Source organism: Bos indicus, chromosome 3 (assembly GCF_029378745.1).
Source record: "Bos indicus isolate NIAB-ARS_2022 breed Sahiwal x Tharparkar chromosome 3, NIAB-ARS_B.indTharparkar_mat_pri_1.0, whole genome shotgun sequence".
Taxonomy (NCBI): domain Eukaryota; kingdom Metazoa; phylum Chordata; class Mammalia; order Artiodactyla; family Bovidae; genus Bos; species Bos indicus.
In genome coordinates, this window is record NC_091762.1 from 78,199,232 (window position 1) to 78,219,280 (window position 20,049).

At 41.7% G+C, this 20,049-nt stretch overlaps 1 protein-coding gene across 1 annotated transcript in view; it reads right to left on the bottom strand.

The window, feature by feature from the left end:
* Positions 1 to 5,618: 5,618 nt before the first annotated feature.
* IL12RB2 (interleukin 12 receptor subunit beta 2) overlaps positions 5,619 to 20,049 on the bottom strand; it is a 90,333-nt gene continuing 75,902 nt past the window's right edge. Inside the window, exons 14-16 of the mRNA XM_019957298.2 lie at positions 17,657 to 17,747; positions 15,092 to 15,191; positions 5,619 to 10,071 (exon numbers count right to left, since the gene is read on the bottom strand). Of these exons, the coding sequence (XP_019812857.2) occupies positions 9,532 to 10,071; positions 15,092 to 15,191; positions 17,657 to 17,747 (731 nt within the window). The 3' untranslated portion in view covers positions 5,619 to 9,531. The remainder of the gene's footprint in view (positions 10,072 to 15,091; positions 15,192 to 17,656; positions 17,748 to 20,049) is intronic.

Genomic DNA, 20,049 nt, shown 5'->3' on the forward strand with positions numbered 1-20,049 from the left:
GGATTGTTTCTGGTGTTTTATGGAGGGAGAATATTAGGTATTCATTTTTATTGTATTATTTTTCTAATTGCTGTAGGTGGTTGGAAATAGAAAATTTTTGTTATACGCTGTTAGGGAGTTGCATAGAAAGTCTGAATATTGTATATTAGGTCTTTTAAACATATCTTTAAGAGACTAACATAGGGAAAGAACCAACAAATATCAAAGGGTTAAAAAAACTCAGAAATGTGGAGCTGCTAGAACCTGAATGATTTTGACTTTAAAATCATTATCATGTATACTAGTGGACATCTAGAAGACATCTATCCTAATAGCAATTCTAGGCTCTTGGGTGCCTGCAACTCTTCTTTATAAAGAAAGCAATTAAATGCTTAGAAAATAGATTCTAACCCAGACATTGTATTTCTACTGAAATAAATAAGCAGAACACTTAAAATCTAGTAACAAAGCAGTAAAATCCCTCATCAGATTTTCAGACCTGATTAGATAAACATTGTAAAATTGTCAGATTTGATCATTAATCTGTATATTAAGTGTCAACTTTCAGAAATTTGGGCTCCTGATTTTTTGCACAGTCTAGGTTTACCTCTGACATGTTCTTTCAACTTGAGAGTCAATCTGATGATCAAATATGGGGGTTATATGCGAAGTGATTGAAAAGGGATTGAGAGGAATTCATTAAATCAGTAATGTAAGGAAAGGTAACCTAAAAGTATAAGCTTAATTTCAGAAAGTGATTAGGATATAAATTATTAAAACCATTAAGATTTAGTCCGTACTGGGAAGTGCTAACATTGGAAGTGAGTATCATTTAAATTAGTGCTACATCTAAGCCAGATATCAACAGATTTCTGCCTGTGGTCTGTTTTTTGTACAGTTCCTGAGCTAAGAATGGCTTCTACCTTTTAAAAGTGAACGATGTATATAGTTCCCAAAGTTTAAAATACATGGTCCTTCACAGAAAATGTTTGCTGACCCCTGGTCTACACCATCACTTAGGTCAACATGAGAGTTGTTTTTTTTAAAGTTACAGGTGCAGATTAAATTGCCCTATATGGGAAGTTGTGAAATTTGAAGTATTTAAAATTTTTTACTTCTTAATCTCTAATCAGAGTAAGGGCAAGATATTCAGTAGCTTTTTAGTAAAGATTTATTATTTTTTAAGAAATTACTGAGTTTGCAACCTAAATATGATTCTGAAAGCTGTTATGGAAAGTATAATTTGCTAGACTAAGACACAATGGCATGGTTATAGGTTTTCACATTTAGTGGCAATTATCACTTGATGATATCTTTCTGTTGTGCTGACTGTGCCATAAGATAAGAAATAGAAATATTTTACATGGATAAAACAAATGTCAACTTCATAGGTTGAACTGGGGCATGAATTAATGGATTCTGAGAACTGTGTTTCTCAGCTTAATCAGGATATCCATTTAGGCAGAATCTAGCTTTTGTGTCATTACTTCTGTCTTATCTGGGAGTCAGTTCACTTTGAAATGGAAAGGAAGGGTGAGAAATAGCCCATACAAGTTAGAAAATGACTTACCAAATTATGTTTTTGTTGGAGGTGTTAATTATGTGAAAGTCAAATTATGTGACTATGTGGAAGTTTACATGAAATTTACGTGAAGGTGAAAGACTCAGTTGTGTCTGACTGCGACCCCATGGACTGTAGCCTGCCAGGCTCCTCTGTCCATGGAATTCTCCAGGCCAGAGTACTGGAAGGGGTATCCTGTCCCTTCTCCAAGGGATCTTCCCAACCCAGGAGTTGAACCAGAGTCTCTGGCATTGCAGGTGGATTCTACCAGCTGAGTTGCCAGGGAAGCCCCTAATTACATAGGTAGTGTTAAATCAGTAACATTAGTCCCCTTTGCTGCCTGTTGGAGAGGCTGTGACCATTCCGGTGCACTTGAATGTGTATTCTAAGTCTTGTGCTTGGAAAACAAAGAATACTTGGTGATAATTATTCTGTTACCTTTGGTTCTTTGTGAATTTTTCCAAACTGCTGCTGCTGCTGCTAAGTCGCTTCAGTCATGTCCGACTCTGTGCAAGCCCATAGACGGCAGCCCACCAGGCTCCCCCATCCCTGGGATTCTCCAGGCAAGAACGCTGGAGTGGCTTGCCATTTCCTTCTCCAATGCATAAAAGTGAAAGTGAAGTCGCTCAGTCGTGTCCGACTCTTAGCGACCTCATGGACTGCAGCTAGACTACCTAAAGTGCTAAGAATTGCTCTGAACTGATCTTGGTTGTGGCTTTATTCCTTATATAGTGGCATAAATGTTACTGGCATGGAAATGTGAAAAACAAAGGGCTAGTTAATATTTAGGATTTTGTTACTTGGAGAACTGAGCTGCAAGAGTGAGCAGTAGTTCATTTGGACAGTATTGTTTACACCATAACACTGTAATTGAAGTTGCAGCTGACTTCTCTTACAGATTTTAGGACCAAAAACGCTTCAATTTGAAGAAATGGCTTTCATTTACCTAGAATGGTGATGTATAAAATGATCCAGTTGAACTTGGTTCTTGTTATTGCCCAGAATTTTGTCAGTTTGGGACTGAAGTTTTCTTATTTAGCTGATGAATAATGTCCAAAATTTTATTATGGAAACTTTTACACATTGAATTTCCTTGTTTCACACCTTGGGTGTAATAATCCACAGTCAGTTGTTGCTTTGTTTGGCAGGCACACTGACAAATAGTGACAAATGTTAGATAAGCACATGTTTAGACATTCTGTCAATGCTCAGGCTGCCAGAGGTTTGGAAATGATCTAACACATCAAAGAAAATGGCTTCCTCTCCACCCCCAATTGCATTTCATAGCTGAAAATATTTAGGCTTACGTGACTGGTGAAATTAAACACAGGAACTTTTCTGTTTATAGATGAAGTTGGTTTGTCTTTTCTGGAAATTCTGAATTTCCAGTGAAGCTTCTACATTTTTTTTCCCCAACAAAAAAGGAACACATTTTCCTAAAAACTACAGAAAATTTGGTTTCAGCTTGATACTGTGTACTTGTTTATCAGGGCTTCACTTAGGTGCTACAGTTGTAGTAACTTAAAAAGGCCATGGGAAGACTGGGTTGGATAAATTACTTCTGATAAAGGTGTTCATTGGTCACTAATCATACAAAGAAAATCAACATACCCAGCCAGGTATATTGTGTGTGCTTCCCACCACTGTATTTTGTTCAGAAGAGTATCCATTGGAGATCCAGTGGCACTTTGTCACTGTATCAATACAGTGGACTGATACATTGATACACTGTATCATACAGTGGATTGATACAATACATTGTATTGATACACTATCATACGGTGGATTTGATACAATACATTGTATTGATACAGTGTATCACAGTGGATTGATACAATACATTGTATCAGTACAGTGTATTATACAGTGGATTGGTACAATATAACACATTGTGTTGATACAATGTATTATACAGTGTGTTATACAATAGTGTATTGATACAATGCATTATATAGTGTATTGATAACAATGCATTATACAGTGTATTGATACAATGCAATACACTATCAATATATTTGAATTGGTCCACCCTCCGCTCCAGCCCTGCATTTTAAGTCAGTAGAGCTGGAAGTCAAGACTGAAATAGAGAAGTGCTTTGGATGCTGTATATTGCTCGGTGAAAATAAAAATCATCTGAGAAGTTCTCTTTAGGAGAAAACGGACAGTTTATTAACAGAAAATCGCCATTATACTATTGCTTGAAGAACTTAAATAATCGGCACCTCCTAATGACACCCAAACATGGATGTTCCTCCTTTTTTTCTTTTTTTCAGGATCATCAATTTCTTGTCACTTAAAGTTATTAAACTTTTATCTACAGATTTTTAGAGGAAAAATTTTGAGAAGTATCCGTAGCTGGAGAAATTATTGGCTAACTATCCTTTCTAGCTATTTTTCATCTATTGCAAACACATGAAAAGTGGGTGTTTTAACAACAACCAAAAAGTCTCTATACAGCTGTTGTGAAAGTTAACCTGCCACAGACCAGAGGCATCTAAAGGGAGTGTTTATAGGAGTGCAAAGGAATCCAGCCATCCGCAATTGCAAGAGGGGGAGAGGAGAGGAAACAGGAAGTTGTGAAAAAGAAGGCAAATGGTCTTTAATGCCCTCTGTGATGGAATAAGGTTAAGATTTCTTTTTATAAGTGAAATCTGGTGACATCCAGTTTTCACCCTGAGATTTTTGGCATGGTAATGCAGGTTACGATCTTTCTGGTGAAAATCCAGGACCTATGAAAAACAGTCTCGATGAGAATCTCGTAATAGCTTTTACAGTATTTTGTTGGGTCCAGTTACCTGTGGGTAGTATTAAAATCTGAAATTGGAAAAGGGAAGATACGGACTCCACCTGACATTCTCTTGCCTAGGCAAGGTCAGGGTTCCTTGTGGAAGAATTCTTCACAGTCGTGGAAGTTGATAAGTGGCCTGAATTAATTTAAAGGGACCTTGTGGCATCACATAATAGGTCTGTATGTTTCTTGGAGATGTGATTGAAATCTCAGCCAAATTAAGAATGGTTTTGCCACTTATAAATAAAAGAACCATCAACAAAATGTGGAACTAGTTACCATAGAATAAAGGAAAGGCATTTATGTTTCAACAATTCATACAAGCAACACAACTGAATAAAAACAGCCCTAATTCGTTTTTACTTAAGAAACAGCCATGTTTGGAAAAAATCAGGTTAAGTTGGATGGAGTTATAGATATTTTAATTAAAGAGAGAACACACTGTTCTGGTTACTTTTCTATTTGAAAGGCATAATGTTTTTATTCATAGTTTTAAAACACTTTCCAGTTTCCTTAAAATAATGGACTTTCTCAGAAGTGTTACTTCCCGTCTGTGACCTACAGTGTGCCTTGTAAGATTTAGATAGCTGAGTAGATAAGTTAGCAAACTTAGTGCCAGATTTGTCCTTGTGTCATTTAAGATTTTTCTGCTTTTTAGGTAGTTTCCTAAAGAACCAAGAATGCTCTAGAACTTTAGAAGTATGGAAATGCCAGTTTTTGATTATCTAGTAACAATAGGTTCAAAGATTTTTATGGAATCACAGGTATTGTCAACTACAGTCAGAATCCCAATTGATAAAAAATTTGTTGTGCAGTCACTTGCATAGAGAAGAATTAGAGTAGTTGAAAGTTAGGCTCTAAAACCAGACTGTGGTATCAGGTTCTAATAGTATGACTTGGGTTTAGTTAACTTGTACCATAGTTTTCTCATCTCTGAAGTGGAGAGAACACCTACCTTAAACTAGTCATGGTGAGACCTGAGTTACACCTCTTGAAAACTGCATGGACTAAGTACTGTGTTAGAGGTTGTTGATCATTATTAACAATTTCTGTAAGAATGGGAGTAAAGGCAAAAATTGGCTTGTTATATAAACTTGTATTTCTTTCAAAGATCTATTGCTTCAGTTACTACTCTTTAACATCCACCCCCTTCTAGTCAGTGCTGTGATAAAGCTTTTATTCACTTTATGATATTTATACAGTTTTAGTCTACATTGCTAGGAAAGGAGTTCCTGACTCAAATTTTACTGAATATTGCCCAGCTGCCTGCAGAAAAGAGCCAACTAACAGTACTCTTAACCAGCTAATTTTTAATGTTTTTAATTTGGTAAGGGAAAAATGATAATTTTTATTTCTTTGATAAAACAGGTGGGGTTTTTCATGCTTATTGGGTATTTATATGAATTTTGTGAGTTGCTCACTCAGTCCATTTTTCTTTGAAGTGCTGGTTCTTTTTTCATATTGATCTGTAAGTTATCTGGCATATCTTGAAAATATTTTTATCTAACTTGGGTGTGTTTTGCAAAGTTTTTATTGGAAATTTATTCTAGTGTAGACTGATGTAAAAATACGACTTGTTTCTTTCCATCATCAATTAGCCAACTGATTAAATTCCTAATCCTTTCACCCCTCCCCCACTAGGGTGAAGAAGAGGACTTTCTGATCTCTTTATTCTAGAGTGATTAATTTGAGGGTTTACCTATTAGCCTTTCATAAGGGTGGATAATGTGAATGTCCTTGAGTCCTGCAGGCTAGAAAGAGAACAGGACTAAGAAATCTTTGGAAGGCTTGAGCAGTGATACTGGGACAGATGACAACTACATCAGGTGGAAGAAAAAGAGCCTGATGGAGAAAACCAAGAATTGAGTAAGGGGTACTGACTAGAATAGAATGTGCCTAGCTTGGCATCTCTTTCACTGGTGTCTGGGCATTGGTGAGTTGCAGCTGTAGGCTATTCGTGGAAGCTGAGAAATTGGGACAGGGTGGAGGGGAAAAGGCACTAAGGGGAAAGAACTAGATAACAACAGCTTGGCTTTCCTATTGCCTATAAGGAAGACAGAGGCCCAGGAAATGGAGTTTCTGGCTTCTGGTAAAGAGGGTCTTTTTAATGAATAATTGAAGGTAATGATCTTTACACACAAATTGGTAGAGATGCCCTTGAATTCACTGAAAATGAACTTGAACTTTATTTGTAGTATTTAGGTCCCAGAGAATTCAGGAATTTGATAGTTTCAATAGAGCAGAGATTTCTGGGTTGGCTTTTGGGATATGTATCAGGAGTGAGGATTTAAAGTATTGCTAATTTTCCTGAGGAATGAAAGCCTGGCTATATGAATATTGGTGAGCTCTACTAGGCTTGGTAAATGAGTTAATCTGATCTAGGAATTTTACTTGTGTGTGGCCAGGAAGGAAGATTATAAAAACTATTTGGAGCAAGGGCAGAATGAGGTTACCTATCCTGTCATTTACAGAAGGAGGGCATTTGTCTGCCAGAGTGAGCAGCCAAAGGCATGCTCAAATATGTTTTTGGTAGCTTAGCAGTAAACAATCCACCTGCAATGAAGGAGACTTGCAGGAGACATGAGTTCGATCCCTGGGTCGGGAAGGTGCCCTGGAGGAGGAAATGCAGCCCACTTCAGTATTTCTGCCTGGGAGATTCCATGGACAGAGGAGCCTGGTGAGTAACAGTCCATGGGGTGGCAGAGAGTCAGACACAACTAAACAGCAACATGTATTGCAGTAGTGCTGTCAGTCAATGGTAGGGTAGAATTGGGGTTGAGAATGAAGAGGATTACAAGCAAATGCAATTGTCTCAATAAAGAGGAAGCAGGCATAGCTGGACTGCCTTCTAGAACAGAAGAACAAGGTGGAGGTGGTGGCAGGAGACATCTCTTACTTTATATTGATAACCTACTCTATCAATCTGATTCTCCAGCACTGTGGACCAGGCACGGTGCTGGAGAATCAGATTGCTGTGATCCCTGCCTTCAGGTTACTTACAGTCCAGTAGAGAAAAAGTGCATTGTACAAGGGGAGTGCTGAGGAGGCTTCTGCATCCTTAGAAGGAGACTTTTCTTTTAAGAAAACAATTGAGGACTGCAGTACCACCTGGGGCTTTAAGGGGAGGGAAAAGGTAGTGGTGGTGGTTTTGTTGCTAAGTCATGTCTGACTCTCTGTGACCCCATGGACTGTAGCCCGCCAGGCTCCTCTGTCCATGGGATTCTCCAGGCAAGAATACTGGAGTAAGTTGCCATTTCCTTCTCCAAGGGAAAAGGTGTGGGTGGTTAAAAAGGAGACTGGGACCTGTGTGTTGAAGCGGGAGGGGAAGAGTGGCTAAAATGGCTATTAAGTAATCAAAAGAAAGCAAATATAGGAACAGCAGGTATTGCAAGAAATAAAAGTTGGTTCTTACTCTCAAGAGGTGACAATTTGGACTGCTGCTGAGGTGGCAGCTTTGTCTGTCATGACCTATTGAAATAGTCAAACAAGGGGCTCCACAGCTTGGGTGCAGACAAGCCAGTGCTGAAGCTGCAGAGATGCAAGGAACCACGCAGTGGGGGGTGCTACCCAGCAGTTAAGCAGAGTAGAATAGATACGTAAGGAAGAAGCTTAAGCTTTTCAAATAAAGCCTGGGAGGACTAGCTATGTTAGTCTGGAATGGCAGGAGGCATGGGTGAAAAGTTAAACATGACCTAGCAGAACATTTGTATCTCAGGCCGATGGGACATACTGATCTAGACATAGATGTGGTCTATAGTAGCAACTTTATATACAGTTGACCCTTAAACAGTGTGATGATTAGGGGCATCGACTCCCCTGTGCAGTTGAAAATCTGCATATAACTTTTAGTTGGCCGCCTGTAAACGCTGGACTGGAAGAAACACAAGCTGGAATCAAGATTGCCGGGAGAAATATCAATAACCTCAGATATGCAGATGACACCACTCTTATAGCAGAAAGTGAAGAGGAACTAAAAAGCCTCTTGATGAAAGTGAAAGTGGAGAGTGAAAAATTTGGCTTAAAGTTCAACATTCAGAAAATGAAGATCATGGCATCCGGTCCCACCACTTCATGGGAAATAGATGGGGAAACAGTGGAAACAGTGTCAGACTTTATTTTTCTGGGCTCCGAAATCACTGCAGATGGTGATTGCAGCCATGAAATTAAAAGACGCTTACTCCTTGGAAGGAAAGTTATGACCAACCTAGATAGCATATTCAAAAGCAGAGACATTACTTTGCCAACAAAGGTCCGTCTAGTCAAGGCTATGGTTTTTCCTGTGGTCATGTATGGATGTGAGAGTTGGACTGTGAAGAAGGCTGAGTGCCGAAGAATTGATGCTTTTGAACTGTGGTGTTGGAGAAGACTCTTGAGAGTCCCTTGGACTGCAAGGAGATCCAACCAGTCCATTCTGAAGATCAGCCCTGGGATTTCTTTGGAAGGAATGATGCTGAAGCTGAAACTCCAGTACTTTGGCCACCTCATTCGAAGAGTTGACTCATTGGAAAAGACTCTGATGCTGGGAGGGATTGGGGGCAGGAGGAGAGGGGGACGGCAGAGGATGAGATGTCTGGATGGCATCACTGACTCGATGGACGTGAGTCTGAGTGAACTCCGGGAGTTGGTGATGGACAGGGAGGCCTGGCGTGCTGCAATTCATGGGGTTGCGAGGAGTTGGACACGACTGAGCGACTGATCTGATCTGATCTGATCTGTGGCTCAGCATCCAACAATGGATCCTGTAGTACTGTAGAATTTATTATTTTTAAAAATATGCATATAGGTGGACCCATACAGTTCAAACAGATATTATTCAAGGTCAACTATAAATGGTTGTTGAATGAATGGTCCTCTGCACTGTTTGCCATTGCTAGTAAGAGTTTTGGTTTCTACTCTTGCCTTTCCCCTTTCTGGACAACATAGACAAGAAAGTTGCAAGAACCCAGATTGGAATGTCTAGGTCCACACAGCAAAGGATGTAATCTTAAGGCTCTGCAGAAGGCAAGATGAGGTATCTGGATTTGATTACAGCCAACTCTCAGTTCCTGAGATTCATCCTGAGCTGGCTTACCTGCCCTCTAGCTGCACCCAGATCTGACGGGAGCACCCACAGGTAATGACCACTGGAGCAGGTGGCTGGGTAGACAGGACATGCCTTGCTGGTTGGAGGTACATCAGCTTTCCAAACTTCAAGTTTTGCCACTCAGAGCATGAGGGAGCCACACCCCATCTTTAACTGGTCCAGAGTCAACTTCTCACCACAGGAGAAGGTGAGTGGGCGAAGGGAACTTGAGGGGAAAATGGAAAGAGAGATGTGTTGAGGCAGTTCTTCCAGAGGATCAGTTATGGGAGCCTCATGTGAAGGGAGATAATCCATGTTGGAGGGTAAGTAGCCATCATGGGTAGGAAGGTAGTCCACTGGGAGGATGGTCAAGGGGCTGGCTGGGTTCCCTGGCTTTGAGTCAGGGCCCTTGCTTCCTAGAACCTTGTATAGATCCACCCCTTGTCCTGTCTCTGCTGTGGGAGCCCTTGGAGGTGGTGGGCTTGAGGCACTGTACCCTGTGTCTTCCTCAGAGGTATAGTGACCTTGGACTCCTTGTCCCTTTTCTGACCAGCTGCGGTGATGGGGAGGTCTGAAGACTGGTGTCACTCGACAAAGGACTTCGTTGATAACCAGCGGCTCAGGTTCTTCAGGAGTGGGCCACTCTGTCAGGAGCCTATCCAAGGCCAGCTGTGTCTTTTCCTGAGAAAGGGAAAGAAGAGACTCATATGGCTATGTTGAGTAAGTAGCCTTGACAACCAACTTGTTCAGGGTTCCAAAAGGCCCCACAGCCTGCACTACCTAGTCAGCTCAAGGCAGAACACTGTGGGCCCTTAACTTTGGGAGGTAAGAGAGGCAGTTAACATTGTTGGCGAGCTGTGGACTCCTCTCAGCCCCCAGCAGTGAGTGAGTCACTATCCCACTCAGCCGTCAGCTAGGCTGTTTCTGGTGAGTCAAACTGCACCAGCTGCTTTTCCTCTAGCATAGAAGGCACAGTGGGTGCAGAGGAAAGGCTGAGCTTGCATCTGTCTGGGGAGGAGGCATGGAAGACTTTAAAAGGACGACACTAGAGCTGAATCCTGAGAGGTGTATAGTTTTTCCCAGGTAAGGAGCTGGTGGGGCAAGGAGGATTGGTCTACTCTGGAAGCTGCTAGTTCTTTCTTAGGACAGGCACACTAAGGCTTTAGAAAGAGAAGGAGGTCACATGATGAAGAGACTTTTAAGGGATACTTAAGAGTTCGGGCTTCGATACAACTGCTGAAAGGTTTTTGGCAGGGTAATATCCTTGTCAGTTCTGCTGTTAAGACTCCTCTGGAATAACTTATTTGGAAGAAGTTTTCATCCTTTCCTCACTATAGCTAATTTTGTCTGTTACTCTTCTTGCTCTTTCTCAACATCTAGTTGGTTACATCTCCTTTCCAAGCTTACTACTGATTCCTGAGTCCAAGTTTAAGCACTCTATTAACATTTCTTTTTATAGGCATTATTGGGCTCTCCCCAAACTTGAAACTTTCTTTTATGCTGCCTGCTTGATTTTTCTGAAGCAGAGCTCCAAAGCCCACTTTCAGGAAGCCTCTAGTGACTGTTCCCCACACTGGATTCCTACAAGAGCAAAGAAGCCAGCTGTTGGGTTCTTGGCACAAGATGCTTTATACTGTTACTAAAAAAAAAAAAAAAAAAAAGGCATACCCCACCCTCGCCCCCACGCCAAAACATGTCTGTCAGCTGCAAGCAGGGACCAGATCTTATAGGAGGAGGATAATAAAAATAGCCTTTGTCTAGGGCAAATCCTGAGGTCTAATCCCAGCTCTGAGAATCTACAGCTTGGGAAAACTCAATACACCTCTCTGGCCTTTGAATCACTTATCTGTAAGATGCCAAGCTGTGTGAGAATGGTATGATCTATACTGGTCACTGATGTCCCCTCCCTTGCCTCGAGCATGGCAAGTGTCCCCAAAGTGAGTAACAATGCTGTCTCAGGGGAGACTTCTACAACGGGCCCTGAGCAGCCATTGGGTAGGTGTGTACTTTTCTTTCCAGAGCCTGCTCTTTTCCTATCGCTAAGCAAACTAGCCCTGGCACATTGGTCTGGCTTGGAACATGGCTGGCAGCTGCCAAAACACTGTAACCACCGCTATGGAAGGATCACAGAGAGTGAGGATCACTTTGTATTCATAAGGCAAGGCTCTGCCTTTTGACAGTTCTGGCAGTACCAACAGAGGCTGTACCTCAGAACTTTTACAAAGCAGGTCCCCTGGCTGACAAGTCCTGGGGCAAGGCCTCTTGGATCAGTAATAACTCAGGTATATCATAGGAACTATTTTAAGCTTTTACAAGCTCAAAATGGATAACATCCCAGTATTTCCTTTATGTTTGGGCCTTTTCCTCTTGAGTTTTAAGACCATGTCTTTTTGACCACATTTTAAGAAATGGTAGGAGGCTTCCCTGGTGGCTCAGATGGTAAAGAATCTGCCTGCAATGCAGGAAACCTGGGTTCAATCCCTGGGTGGGGAATATCCCCTGGAGAAGGGCATGGCAATCCATTCTAGTATTCTTGCCTGGAGAACCCCATGGACAGGCTACAGTCCATGGGGTTGCAAAGGGTCAGACATGACTAAGCAACTGATACTTTCACTTTCAGGGGAATGTAAAGTCTGATAACTCAAAGCACATTTTGTTGGAGGTGAAAGACTATGGTTTCTGATGTCTGTCCCAGCCTGTCACCAGGAGAGCAGTTTGGGCCTTTAAAAATAGTCTACCCCTGCAAGGGTTTGGTGACATGGGGTTCTGAGGCTGCCACAAGCCAATGGCATGTTTTTTTTTTTTTTTTTTTAATTTTCCAATTTATTGGGTTTTTTTTTTTTTTTTTTTTTTGCAAAAGAAATATAGGGACATAGTCTTGTAAATTTTTTTTTTTCTGTTCAAAGAGAATTTGTAATAAAAATTAAGTGGCCTTCATGCCTTCAACCGCCTCCCCAAAGACAACCACCACTACCAGTTTCATATTTAGGCTTCCAGAAATATCCTGTGCACATGTTGGAGAGAGTGTGTGTGTATAATCACCTTCCTTTTATACAAATGAGAATCCACTTTAGACAATTAATACAAACTGCTTTTTTTCACCTTTAAATATACAAGAGATTTAGATACATGGAGAAGGAAATGGCAACCCACTCCAGTGTTCTTGCCTGGAGAATCCCAGGGACAGGGGAGCCTGGTGGGCTGCCGTCTCGGGGGTCGCACAGAGTCGGACGTGACTGAAGCGACTTAGCAGCAGCGGCAGCGGCAGCAGCAGATCTCAGTTTTGTTTTTAGTAGTTTCATAACCTCTTACTGTACAGATATACCCAAATGTTTAACCTGGCCCCCTGGCGGCAGGTTACATTATGTAATGCTTGGCTTCTATTTATAACGCTGCAATGAAAATACTCATAGTGTACAACTTCAGGCATGTGTGTGGCAATTTCTGTTATTGTTTCCCTGTGTTACTTTCTCTAACCCTTTGTTTATCTCAGCACCTCTTCTAAGCTTTTTATGGGCTCTTCAGTGGCTCTGTATGCCTCTGTGTCCCCTCACACCCAGGCAGTGGCAAATAGAGACCATGACACCAAAGCCGCCAGCGTGGGAGCCAGGTGTCCGTGACTGACCCAGAGCTGCTCCCCACTGTGCTATTTCAGGCTTTCAGGACATGGGACTATGGCATCTCAGCATTGGAAGAGAGAGACCTTAGAGCTCAGCTTATTCAACTCCTGGTACCTGAATCCCCTCTAATACTAGCAATGGCATCCTTATTGAGAACATTCCCATAGGTCATTACAATATTGCCTCCAAGTGAGGGTCCAGTGTGGGAACACCTCTTGAGTTAGTCTTTTCAGCTCAGAAGCTCTGACTGCTGGCAACACCTCCCTCACCCTGTGCTGAAGATCTTTTAGAACATTTAAAATATAATGGCAGACAGCACATCCTATTTATATGTGAACCCAGGATCCACCTACTAGTCGACTAACACTGGACAAGTTACTGAGTCCTCTGTGCCTCAGCTTCCTTATTTGAGAAATGGGGATGATAACATTATAACCTCATAAAGCTGTTGTACAGGTTAGATGTTAATGCATGAAAATTTTTTTACTGGACAAGTTACTGAGTCCTCTGTGCCTCAGCTTCCTTATTTGAGAAATGGGGACCATAACATTATAACTAATAAAGCTGTTGTACAGGTTAGATGTTAATACATGAAAATTTTTTTACAGTGCCTGGCATAGAGAATGTACATTATATTTTATATGTAAACATATTGTTGTGTAATATTGTTACATATCATAATATACTATATAATTATATATCATAAATACTCAAATATACATCATATACATGCATACATACATATATTGTTATTATTATACTGTTCTTGCTACTGTAACTTAACAGGGACAAAACTCCTCAACAGAGAAAGAAGGCTTCAAGAATAAATCTTCCAGGGAAGAAAATGAATGATCTTTGCCTTGTATGATCCATGTGCTTTATATGGCATCTGATTTAGTCTTCACAACAATATATATGAGAGATATTGTCAACTCCTATTTTATGGAGGATGAAACTAGGGCTCATGTCATCGGACAAGCTCCTCAAGGATCACTGACATAGTACGTGGCAGAGGTGGCCTTATTTCAAAGGCATTAAACTGTGGTGACTTAAATTCCTACTGAGGCAGACATAACTGGGACCAGCTCTTTCCCTGAGGAGCAGCTGGTACCACTGTCTTTTGGTCTGAGAAAGGGTGTGGATGAGAGAATGCATGGGTGACTGAAGAGGAAGAGTCTTAGAGGAACCGGGCTCTAAGACGTGAGAGTGTGGGGCTGCTAAGGCCCCAGGTGGTGGAAAGAACATACCCGCCCCCCCCCCCCCCCCCCCGTTCCCCTTTATTCCCCTTCAGTGCATATTCTGGCTCCGCATTCAGATGCCTTCAACTTCAAGGTCCTTGGCCAGAGACCTCTCGCCCGCTGTGAGCTGCTTTCCCTCCTGGGACTGTGTGGCAGCAGGTCCCTGCATGTCCTCTACTCCCAGCAGTCTCCTGTGCTAGCTGAGCAACCTCTCCTGCCTTAAAACCTTTTCCTTGCACAATGGAATGACTTACTGGCTTCCTGCCAAGACCAAAATAGTCTGGGCTCTATCTGTTCTGAGCTCACAAAGGACTGGGAGCATCGCAGTAAAAGCTTCAGTGCTCTTGAATTTGGATGAGCCAACGCTCACCAAATACACTTGCTTTTTAAATCTTTTTTTGAAGTAAGCTGAGGTGAGGAGGGGAACATAATGCACAGATAGGAATGGAAAGCTTTGGGTTTTTAGTCTTGGTCATAAGCTTCAGGGGCTTTCCAGGTGGCTCAGTGATAAAAGAATCCACCTGACAATGCAGGAGATGTGGTTCGATCCCTGGGTTGGAAAGATTCCCCAGAGTAGGAAATTTCCAACATTCCTGCCTAGAAAATCCCATGGACAGAGGAGCCTGGCAGGCTGCAGTCCATGGAGTTGCAGAAAGTTGGACACGACTGAATGAGCATGCACACATAAGCTTCAGAAAATTACTATGCGTGGGGGTGATGACTCAGCTGGTAACCTGGTATGATAAGCAGCTTATTCACAGGATCTAAGCACCTAGGTTTCCCTGTAGCTACAATGGGAGACTTAGAACCCCATCAACTGGCCACCACGGCTTTACACCTTACCTCCACAATAGGATATTTCTTGGCCCAAGTGCTATTTGCTGGATCTGGAATTTCTTTGCTACACCACTGAGGTCTGAGGGCCAAAAGGAGAACAAATACCCTGCAGGTAAAGACAACATGGCATCTGGTTAAGTGTGCACACAGTGGCATGGGAACACAGGTTCTTAGGTGATTTCAGTGCAGGATTATGCAAATGAATAAAGTGTAAATACTGCAGGAGAAAGATGTTGCCTCACCTAAGGCTGGACTAGTTTTCTATGAAGTCTGGACAGATGATAAAGCTCGTGCCACAACCACTTAGGGTTTGCTAAATAAACTATGGAACTTTCCCTCAGTATGATGTTTAGCTATCACTGAGCAGCCAAGTACTCATTCAACAGACACTGACTGAATCCCTAATGCATGACCAGCACAGTGCCACATGCTGCGTGGATAAAACAGCAAATAAGAGGACATGGTCAATACCCTTGGGGAGATTACTATTTAGTAAATTAGAATGTTTATAAAGAGCTTGTAATGGGAAATAAACTGTTTTGCTAAAAGTAAATAAAGAGTAAAACAGGATACAAGTGGCATAAACAGCTTGGACATAACCAAGCTTAAAAAAAAAAATAAAGCCAAGAAAAAAATACCATATGGAAATATCCAACAGTAGTTGTATTTGGTGATCAGAAGGTCTTTTATTTCTTTCCACATCTCTGGGTTTTTGAAGATACTTTAAGATGAGTTTATGATGTGGAAGAAAAAAAATCCAAAAAGTGTTTCTTGCATGCACATGACTTAAATATTTTACCTTTTTTTTTTAAATTCAAGAGCAATATGAAGCAGTTTTAAAGATGTGGCTTTAATAAACTTTGTTTAATAAGAAAAGTGAGCTGCTGCGATGTATTTAGCCCTTTGAAATGAGATGAGGCCATGTGAGTAGGTTTTTTTCCCCCCAAAGAAATGTGAGCAAAGGTTCCTGTGACCTAGTATAGATCATGCAGATGAGGAAAGTACCCAAAGGATTGTGGGCTAATAAAATGGAAGACAACTGGATCCCTAAGTGGCTGTGTGGAGCAGAGCTGATGACCAGATGACACACCTTAGAATTATATGGGAGAAAAATAAGCTATTTTATTAAAGCCACTATATTTGGAGGTTCTTTTATTTATTTATTTTTTAACAGCAGATGCCTCCACCCTAACTGATACTATTTCCCTCAGGAGGATGCATGAGATTCTAGTTGACTCTTTGAGTTCAACTTTTTCAAAGTCTACCTAAAAAGAGCTCTGCTTTGAAATATGTATCACATATGAGAGAGCTTTAATAAATGGAAAGCCTTTCAAACAAGTTCAATGGCCAGTAGAAAATGACTTTTCTACTGTAGTTTTACTTTGACCTCTTCTCCTACTTTACACAACATCTGAAGAAAACTATTGAATAACTAATTAATTAAAAAAATTCTCCATACCAAGTGGTACATGTTTAAAGAAATTTTAGAAACTATAGTTAAACAGAACTAAGATCACCTATGATTCTATCCCCGTTATAACCACCATTAATGTTTTAGTGTATATCCTTGGGGAGGAGTATATTAACTGCCATCCAGTACACGTTTTCCCCTCTTTCTTGGAAGGGGACCCTGATTTACTGGGACAACAAGGAGCCCAGCTAAAAGGTCACAGTTTTAAGCATCTCTTGCCTCATCAACTTCTGGCCAATGAGATGTAACAAAAAGTGTCACGTGTGACTTCTTCGCATGAAGACTCCTGAAGAGGTAGGTACGGGCACTTCCTTCCCCCTGGAGCTGTAGAATGCAGGTCCGACGGCCACAGTCCCTGCAGCCACTGGGCCCTGAGGTGAACTTCATGAGGGCCTCATGAGGGCCATGAGGAGAGAAGCCAAGGTCGGGACAGTGCAGCAGAGAAAGGAGCCTAGGTCCCTGATGACCAGGGAGCTCCTACACCAGTCGTTACCTGAGTTTACTTCCTTTACCTGAGTGAGAAGCTTAGCTCATCTGTCATACTATTTTGGCTTTTTAAGTTATATACAACCAAATCTAATGCTCACTAATACATCTCACATGTCTGTGTGCATGTGTATATGCACTATTTTTTTTTAAATGAAAGTACATTTTGTTTTACAACCTGCTTTTTAAAATGCCATATAGCAAATATTCATATGATTCATACTTTTCTTCTACATCTTTAATGAATGCATAGTATGCTATACGGCATAAAATATATTGTGATTTATTTATCCAATTCCATGTTGTCAGGCATTTAGTTTGCTTCCAATTGTTCTCCTTTTATGAATAATACTTCAGTGAACCTGTTTGCCACTAAATATCTGTATATACCTATGATATACTCAGAATAAATTTCTAGTTAGAATTGTTAGGGGAAAGGTTTAATATTTTAAAAAGTTAAACATATACTGTCACTCTAAAAAGCTGAATATACTTAGTCTGCTACCAGCAATGTATGAGAAAACCATTTTTTTTGACCCATAGCAGCACCAGCTATTATATGAAAAAAACAAACAAACAACTTTTACCAAAGTTGGCAGGTGTAATGAACTTACTTTTGTCGGAAGCAACGCATTGAGAGAACGCCCACCATGATGACAGCCATGCAGATACTTGGTGCCACAAATGTGCTCCAATTGGCTTTGCCTGCAGCAAAAAGTGGAGAAGGCAATGGCAACCCACTCCAGTGTTCTTGCCTGGAGAGTCCCAGGGATGGGGGAGCCTGTTGGGCTGCCGTCTATGGGGTCGCACAGAGTTGGACATGACTGAAGTGACTTAGCAGCAGCAGCAAAAAGTGAGCAAACCCTGTGACTGAGTTTAGAATGCGTTTAGAAATGTCCTCAGTGAACATTTCTAAATACTGACTGTGGGATCTCCCCAGTGGTCCAGTGGCTCGGAGATTCCGTGCTTCCAATGCAGGGGGCCCAGGTTCGATCACTCTTCAGGGTACTAGATCCCACATGCTGCAACTAAGAGTTCACATGCCACAACTAAAGATCTTGCATGCTGTCATTAGGACCCAGCATAACTAAGTAAATGAGTAAATAAGTAAATACTGACAGTTGTGTGAACTCCCTGGGCTTTACAGCTCCTGCATAGCTGGACTCAGGAACAAGGCTGACTCACTTTTGCCCATTCAGTTAGGGAGAAAGGGCACAAAGGGGCCAATTCTATGGTTCTAACAGAGGAGCTCCAATCCTACAAGGGCTCCTTCCTCTACTAGGGGCAGAGGGAAAGGGAGTGTGGTATACAAAGCACTGGCTGTGACCTGGAAGCCCTGGAGTCTGGTCCTGGCCCTGCCACTGGCTGATGTGTGGACCTCAGATAATTGATCTATAAATGGTGAGTGATAAAATCTACCTTACAGGTTGTTGTGAACATTAGAGATGATGTATTTAAAGCACAGAGCCATTTATCTGAACATAGAAGGCCTCAAGAAATGGTAGCTATTAATTTTACCAAGCCACTGAATAAGCCTTCTAACTTGGGTCTTTGAAATTGTTCTGATTCCTTCCTCTAAACAATATTTCACTATGTATTGGGATTTTCTATTAATTCATGCAACATTTATTCAGTATAAACCAAGTAACAGGACAGGTTAAATGCTGGAATACACAGATGAATAGGCCATGGGCTTTGCAAGAAGTCATGAAGATAGTCCAGATGACAGATGTATAAACATGTAAACAGTAAACCATGATGCCATGGGATACATGTAAACACAGCATATATGAGGCCCTGTTGCAGAAAACAAAATGGGAAACGGTTTCATGAGCAGCTCAGGAAGGTTTCCCCAAGGGCAGGATGTCAGAAGTTTAGAGCTGGATGCCTAGAAGTCAGCTATGCGGACAAGCTAGGGAAGTGCAGACAGACTAGCAGACTAGGCATGGAAGGAGGAAGCAGAGAGTGCTTCAGCAACCACAGATAGTCTGGTTTTGCTTTCTAGTACAAATGATGAGTTCGTGGCAGAGGATGGAGCTCGACAGGTGAACGGGACCAGGTCATGCAGCGACTGGTAACAAAGCAGTTTGAATTCTAGCTTGAAAGCCCTTGGGAAACATGGATGGGTTGCCACAGGAGGTAGAATGTCAGCAACAGGGATCTTGTAGAAAGATTCTTCTTCTGAGAGAGTGAAGAACAGGTTAGGGGTGGGGAGGGTGTGCAGGGGGCACTGGCGGCCAGAGACCTGCTACTCCCGTGAGAAGGGTTGTTCCCAGGGCTGAACAGGGGAATTAATGCTGGCAGCCTTGTTACCACCCCACACAACTGGCACAGCCTGGCATTTCTTTAGCATCTGCTTTGCTTTCTGGGCAGATGGGACAAGTCTGGAGTACCAGAAGCAGAAAGATGCTGAGTCCTTAATCCAATTAACTGCTCACAAGTTGCCTTTCATGGGAGTGCTGGGAGATGAGTTGTCAGTTTTCCCAGTGGAGAAGTATCTAGCATAGGGTCCTGAATGATTAACTTGGTAGTCCTTGTCACAAACAAGAATAGCTTGTTTTATGCTTGGAGCAGATGTAAAAGGCACTGCCAGAGAGAACAGTGTAACTTAGCTGCTAGGAGAGAAACCCATGTTAGCTGGGCCACTTCGTCACATATTCAAATTTAACTTAAACTCAAATCTGAGTCTGATTTGTAGTTCTGGCACTTGCCACCTCTATGACCCTGGGTCATCGCTCTGTACCTCATACCTATGAAAAGATGCCCTAGGCCCTCATTCCTGCATTCATTTCCTATGGAGTGCCTGGCAGTGTGCCTGCTATAGGCATGTGACACAGCTGCAGTCAGGATCAAATGAGTGAAAGTATGTGTTACATGGGTTGGATCGTGTCCTCCCACCCTGAAATTCATATGTGGAAGTTTTAACTTCCAATTCCTCAATAAGTGACCTTATTTGGAAATAGGGTCATTGCAAAGGCTATTAGTTAAGATAAGGTCGGACTGGAGT